General features: G+C 49.4%; 1 protein-coding gene across 1 annotated transcript; it reads right to left on the bottom strand.

Annotated features, from left to right (window-relative positions):
• Nucleotides 1–721: 721 nt before the first annotated feature.
• On the bottom strand, nucleotides 722–3,581 carry Dnajc5g (DnaJ heat shock protein family (Hsp40) member C5 gamma). The gene is made up of 4 exons (XM_055622018.1): nucleotides 3,469–3,581; nucleotides 2,959–3,172; nucleotides 2,350–2,517; nucleotides 722–817 (listed from the first exon to the last, which is right to left on the bottom strand). Exons 1-4 carry the CDS (start codon nucleotides 3,579–3,581, stop codon nucleotides 722–724), a joined length of 591 nt encoding a protein of 196 aa, XP_055477993.1.
• Nucleotides 3,582–7,164: the final 3,583 nt, after the last annotated feature.

Raw genomic sequence — 7,164 nt, 5'->3', positions numbered from 1 at the left:
TCCCAGAACATACATCCATCTGTAATCCCATCTCCAAGAGACTCAGCACTCTCCACAGGCACACACAGACATGTGCAAAATGAAAAAAGGGGTGGCAGGCATGGTGATACATGCTTTTAATCCCAGCACTCAAGAGACAGAGGCACTGACTACCCTGGTCTACAAAGACAGTCCAGGACAGCCAGCGCTAGAGGAAAAGAGGAGGGAGGGAGGGAGAGAGAGAAAGAAAGAGATAGAAACAGAGAGAGGTGAGAAACAGGTCTAGCTAGAAAAAAATCCACATGTCTTAAATGTATATTGGACACCAGTGAATCAGACTTGAGAGAAATCTTGGGGCACTGACAAAGTCACCACCACTGGGCTCTGGGCATCTTTGTCCCCCACTCCACAGTGACCCATCGACTCTACTGGCCATGCAGGCCTCATCCCAGACATGAGCAATAGTCACTGATCTTTTTCTCTGTCCCACACAGAACTTGTCCTTTGGGTTCCAACACACACTGGAACTGGACAAACCTTCATTATTGACATTCTTTAGCCCTTCTCCTAGTGAGGGCTAAGAGGTTTGAGGCTTCCTAGGCCCACACAGGTAAGGAAGAAATGGTAAAGAGGATATAGACAGGATGCCAAGCCAACAGTAGCTCAAAGAGGCTAGGTGAACTCTTCAGCATACAGTACACACTGTGCACACGGCATCTCATGCCCCTGTGCTAAGAGCAAGTTATATGGGGTCGGCAGGATGGAGGCGGCAGGCACTACAGTATGGGCTGCAGCCTGTCCACGGGCCCACGGCTGAGAGCGTGTACAGGGCTGGAGCCTAAGGGGAAGCCACAGACCTCAAATGCACTCACATCCCCACACTGTCTTATGAATGGCGTGTCCGTGCCAATGCTGTGGGGACCAACTTCCCAACGGCGTGCTGCTAAGAAATGAGGCCGACACTAGTTCATTGTACACAAAGTTGCAATGAAGGAGAAGTAAGTGGTCCAGTAGCTCTAAGGATGGGAGCCACCTTGCTTGGCGACCAGGATCTTGGCGAGGTTATCACTATGCGCTCAGGAACCTGCCTGACCTTGACAAGTGCCCACTGGACAATTGCCACTATGGCTTGAGAACTCATGTGGATAAGGTGAGCTAAAAAGAAGAGCGTTTGGAAGGTTCTGTGGGGATGGGCTCGTTGGCACCATAGAGGGCAAAGATGTCACTCCTAGGATGGATGCAGGGATTGTTTTTAAGAACCAGAATCCAATCAGAGTCAATGTCAGGGCAGGGCTACTTGCTCCTCTCTTCAATGTGTCCAATGGGCTGAATAGCAGGGCATGCTCACCGGGCCAGCACCTAACGGTAGGAAGCATTGGGACCTTATTAGGAATATCCACCAATAACTGAAAACGTACCCCAGAAGCAGCTGTGGTTGATGCCATGAGAGTACAGACCCATCTGAAGTACTATCTATGCTTTAAATGTGTATGTACACGCATGTAATATGTACATATTGCATGTATAATATATGTGTATTGTAGGTAATATATGTGTGTGTGAGTGCATGTGTGCACCAAATCAGAGGACAATCTGCAGGAGTCAGTTCTACCACTTCACCAGGTGGGTCCCAGAGGTCCGGCTCAGGTAGTCAGCCCTGGTGGGAATCCCCTTTACGAGCTGTGCCAGCTCACTGGCTTCTCCTAGCCTTTAACCATGGCTGCGTCTCCATATACATACCTCATTCCTTTCCACCTTTCCTCAATAACTGTCTTCATCTTCCAGTTTAGTTCGACGTTGTCCTCCTGGGGTAGAATTAGGACAAGCTAACAAACCTCCAGTAACACCGGTTTACAGTTTTTAGGCTTCAGGTGAGAAAACCCCTTACCCTCCAAGTTACTCATCAGCACCACCAGATGGCACTGGTGTGGACCTCAGCCAACACCCCGTTTTTAAAGTTTTAACTGTGTGGGGTGAGGAACAATCTAAAGCAACTCATCCCTCCCGCTCCCCTCCTCCCCCATCAAGGCTGGGGATGGAATCCAAGGCCTTCCGTGAGGTAGGCAAGCACTCAAGTGTAGCTCCTCCTTCTTTTTGCAAATGAGCTGCATCTGCAAACTTGTCTTCAGCTATTTCCTTTTCAAGGCTTCTTTCCCCAGTTCCTCACCAGGAAAAGCCCACACTACAGTGTAAGAAACATCAGTTACCTTCTCAGCCTCTCTTCTCCCCAATGAAAGACTTTGAACTATTCACATTTCGGGGTTATCTGCTTGTTCCAGGGGTCTTTCTCACAGGCCCCTTCCTCTGCTCTACCTTACCATTCCTGACTGGGCCCTGACCCCACTCCCCCTGCCTCCACTCCTCACCTACTCTTGTAGGCTGAGAATGGACAGAATGGACATTCGTTTGTTGATTCTTGGAAACTTCCTGCTGCTTCCTGACAGTTTCCTCAGGCGGTGGAGCTAGGCTGCCACAGCAGAAACAGCAGCAGCAGCAGCAGAAGCAACAAGTCAGCAGGCAACAAAGGATGACAAGTGTCTACAAGACAGGAGAGAGGCCTTGGTCCCCCTGTGCTTTTTGTAGTGCCATGCAGGTCCCCTCCCTTTGTCCTCCTCACACCCAGAAAGCACAAAGAGAAGCGCTAGTCTTGAGAAGAGGGGCAGCCTCTCTTCCTTACTCTTATGATGCAGACAGTGTCTTATCACATAGCCCAGGCTACCCGGCTTAGAGGTGTGTGCCACCGCAGCTAGCTTGATTTACTTCACGCGTATGTGTGCACATCTGGGCACCATGTGCTTGCCTGGTGCCCGCAGAAGCCAGAAGAAGGCTCTGGATCCCCTGGGACTGGAGTTACAGACGGTTGTGAGCTGCCATGGGGGTTCGGGAGTCAAACCCAGCAAATGCTCCCAACTGCAGAGCCAGCCCTCCAACCCCTCTAACTCCTTCCTTACTGTTGAAGGAATGGGAAGCATGCTGTACCTTGAACCAGCAACTGTTCCCTATATAATAGTATCTGACGCCGTCTTCACCCAAGTGGTCAAACAGGTATAGTCCTAGTGAGCCATGCTGGTCATAGATTTTCTTCTTTGTGGGGTCACTGAGTACAGCATGGGCTGTGTTGATCTCTTTGAAGAATTCTGCTGCTTGAGGGTCCCCTGGATTCTTGTCCGGATGATACTGCAAGGCCAGTTTCCTATCCAGGCAATAACCAAAAGGACAGTGGGGAGAGGTACAGGAAGCTGCTGAGAAGGGAGAGTTAGGATGAAGTGCAGGTCTAAATCTTTAGATAATGCAAGGAATACAGGAGATAGGCCACCAAGGATGGAGTGAAGGTCTGCATTTCTTCTCATGACACACTGAAAAAGGGAGTGGCCTCCTTTGGCCCCCAAATAAAAGCTTCTTGGGATTAAAAAAAAAAAAAGAGGGTCTGGATATGGGAAAGGTATTGGGGGGAAATACCAGGGTTGGATAAAGGGTGGGGGTCTTAACCTGTAGGCTTTTTTGATCTCTTCAGGCTGGGCACCCTTCTTTAGTTCCAGCACTGCATAGAGGCTTGTCCCAGTCTGTGATAGCTGCTGGGTTGCATCATTGGCAGGAGGCATGCTCTGGGCAAAAGGATAAAAAGTCAAGACAGTAGCCTCCGGCTACTGTGACTTGAATCAGAAGAACGCAGAAGAACGTAAATGTCAAAGAGGATACATGTTCTCTTCACATTTCCCAGTGTCCTCCGTGTTCCTCACAGTCCAGAGAGGCCTAACAAGGAGAGGTAGGTCTAAGCGGAGGAAGAGCCCTACCTCGTCCGAAGCTCCTATACCTGAGGTAAACAGCCCTACACCTGCCCACTGTAGTGGCTGGGTTTGAGAGACCAGGGTAACCCAGCCACTACATTGATTGGATCAGAAATTGAGAACTAGCCAGACCAAAGCCAACTGCAGGAGGAGGTCAGGTTCAAGACCGCAACAGGGCCTGGACTCGCTTTCCCTCAGCCTCAAGCCCACAGAGGTGAGAGCAGGATGACTCCCTGGATAGAGGGAAGCCAAAAGGAGCTGTTGCCTGGGACACACACCCTGAGAGCGAGCCAGAGCAGAGAACAGGGCTGAGGCCTGGGAGGGCCACGGGGACCAAGACAACACACGGGAGCCCCGGGTGCGCTGCGAAAACCCAGCTTTGTGTCGACTCTCGACATGGCTCTTTACCTCAGAATTGGTCTACAAAGCCACGCAGGCCTCACAGCAGCTTCCTTCCTCCTGGTGGAGGTGAAGCTTCATATTGCCTCTAGGTCTATGGCCAACTGAGCTTGCGCACTTCGTAGAGGAAGTCGTTTTTTGGCGCCGCCAGCAGGACCGCGTACGGAACCCATATTGAGCCCGGGACTTATGTCGCTCCAGAAGCCTGACCCTCAGTTCCCAGGGCTGAGCGTTACTTCCAGCCCCTGGGGCCGAGGCACAGCCTTCTACATCATCCCCTCTTCTCCAGGAAGAGGCCATGACCATCCGGATCACCATCATGGCTCTTCAACTCACTCATGGAAAACCCGTGGGCTTGGTGGCCTGGCGGATGAGAGGTATGGCAGAGATTACCTTTCCAGACTTCCTCAGAATCTTCACTTGGTCCTTTTTATTTCCCTTCCATCTAGAAACTTCTCCACAGACGTTGAGACTCACCTCAAACATCAGTGTTCCGGAAAATCTGGCTTTCAGCCCTCAGGTATCCCCTGTTAGGGCATTTATCGCATTAGATTGTACCAGTTCGTTGGTACATCCCTTAAAAATGGCATTTTTGAGCCTTTCCAAGGCCGCTTCACTACTGTGCCTCCATAATAAGGAGATACCATAATATAATCATACAGTCTAGATTGTATATTGAGTTGTTTATAACCGCTTGATGGTATATTAACCTTTTTCATCGAAATGCTTAGAGACATCCTTGAACACATTTGTGATTTTTTGTGTAAGAGCTGAATAATGGGAATGGAGCTATTGTGTCAAATTGAAGGAAAAAAAACCTCATTTATGTGGTGTGTGTGTGTTTTGTGTGTTTGTGTTGTGTGTGTGTGTGTGTGTGTGTGTGTGTGTGCATGTGTGCGCATGTGTGTGGTGACCGGCATGTCGAGATCAGAGGATGACTTGTAAGAGTCCTTCCTTTATGCAGGTCCCAGGGATTGAACTCATGTGACCATGCTTGGTGACAGGCACCTTCACCCAATGAGCCATCCAACTGGCCCTGAACATACACATTTTAAACTCTTCCAACTCACCCCCTCCCATTTGAAAAGTTTTATTTATTTTATGTGTGTGAGTGCTTTTCCTGCTTGTGTCTGTGTACCAAGTGCTTGCTTGGTGCCTGAGGAAGTCATAAGAGAGTGTCTGATTTGGAATTGGAATTACAGAGGGTTGTAAGCCACCATAGGGGTGCTGGGAACTGAAGCTAGATCCTCTTCAAGAACAAGAAGTGCAGCTGGGCATAGAGGCACACGCCTTTAGTACTAGCACTTGGGAAGCAGAGGCTGACAGATCTCCATGAGTGTGAGGCCAGCATGGTCTACATAGTGAGTTCCAGGACAGCCAAAGCTACACAGTGAGTCCCTGTCTCGGAAAAACAGAGCAACAAAACCAAAATAATAACAAGTAGAAAAAGAAGGAAAGGAAGGAAGGAAGGAAGGAAGGAAGGAAGGAAGGAAGGAAGGAAGGAAGGAAGGAAGGAATCTCAACCAGCCAGCCAAACAAACAAAATCCAAGTGCTTACATGCCGTGAGGTGTATGAGGAGGCCAGTTCTCAGATGTCATCAGTTCCCTCTTTTCACCTTTTATGGCTTCTGAGGATTGAACTCAGGCTATCGGGCTTCCCCCCGCCCCCACCAGCAAGTGTTTTTACCCACTGTGTTAGCTTGCTGGCCCCAGACTGAGTGTTTTTGAAGCTCTTGGTCCATACTGTTAACTTTCTTACCAGAGAGGTTCGAAAGGTACCATCTTCCAGCCCCACTGCAGACATGCGAGGAGACATTGGCTTCCACCTGCAGACCCCTTGTTACCCCTCCCAGGAGGCAGCATTTGTGGTGCTGGCTTCCTCTGCAGAGGAGAGTTCTCAGTGCCTTCTGGAACTCGGGAACAGGATGAGCTCTCTTACTTCAGTAATCCCTGTCGTCACCCCTTGGGTAGCTTTTACTCTTTATTGCAGCTATTCCTACAGTTTCACTTTCTCTCCTGGGTTTGAAGTGCTGGGTCAGTATTCCAAATGGGAGTCTCTCTCATAAAAAGCACACTTGCCAAGCCCACGGGGTTGGGTTAGATGAGTTTTGAGGTTACCCAACCAAGCAGGAGGGGATGAACCGCTCACATGCTTGTGTGTGATTTTTCTGACCTCGATTTTCAACAGCACCAAGGGTCAAAAGATCCAGCGGGACAAAGCCCCTCATTTCTGAACTGCAGGGGAGGGAGAGCAGTAGGCACAGGGCAGAGTGCCCTTACGGTGGATTCCTTACCTCGGTCTCCCAGGCCAGTGTGGCTCTGCCCCTGCCTCTTCCTCTAGTATCATGGAGAGCCATCTTACTGCTTGCTCAGGGGTTTGCCTTGCTTCTTTCCTGTCACTTCTTTGAGGAATCTGTTTCCTTTGACCGGGTGCTTTTTCTGCCTGGAGGGGTTCCTTGTTAGGCTTTTCAAGTGTTTGACAGCTCATCCTCAAAGCTCTCAGGTACATGCTTCCTCAGACAGGCTGTTTGGCTGTTTGTTTGTCTTTTGGTTCTGTTTTCTTCAAGACAGGGTTTCTCTGTGTAGCCTTGGCTATGCTTTGTAAACCAGGTTGGCCTAGAACTCACAGAGATCCCCCTGCCTCTGCCTCCGTAGTGCTGGGATTATAGGTGTGTACCACCACACCTGGCTTCAGACAGGCTTTTAAATTGGGTTCTCCTCCTCTCTTCCTACTCCATAACCTTACCATAATTTGTGTGTGTTTGTCATTATTTTCCTATTAATTTAATGTTTGACTTTCTCAGTTGACAATGCCCACGAGGGCCAGGACTGTGTTGGTTTGTATCTCCAGCACCTACAGCTATGCCTGGCTCATAGTAAGCGAATTAATGATTTGTTGAATGAGCTAAAGCTGAAGGATCCCCCTCCCAATGGAATGTAAGCTTAGAGATTGGCCAGCAAAAATTCCCTAAGATAGATGACTGAGTATCTTTCCTCA

The sequence above is a fragment of the Psammomys obesus genome, unplaced genomic scaffold (assembly GCF_907164565.1).
Source record: "Psammomys obesus unplaced genomic scaffold, mPsaObe1.curated_primary_1811, whole genome shotgun sequence".
NCBI classification, from domain to species: Eukaryota; Metazoa; Chordata; class Mammalia; order Rodentia; family Muridae; genus Psammomys; species Psammomys obesus.
The sequence above is the reverse complement of the archived record's forward strand: the minus strand, read 5'-3'. Positions and strand labels throughout refer to the sequence as shown.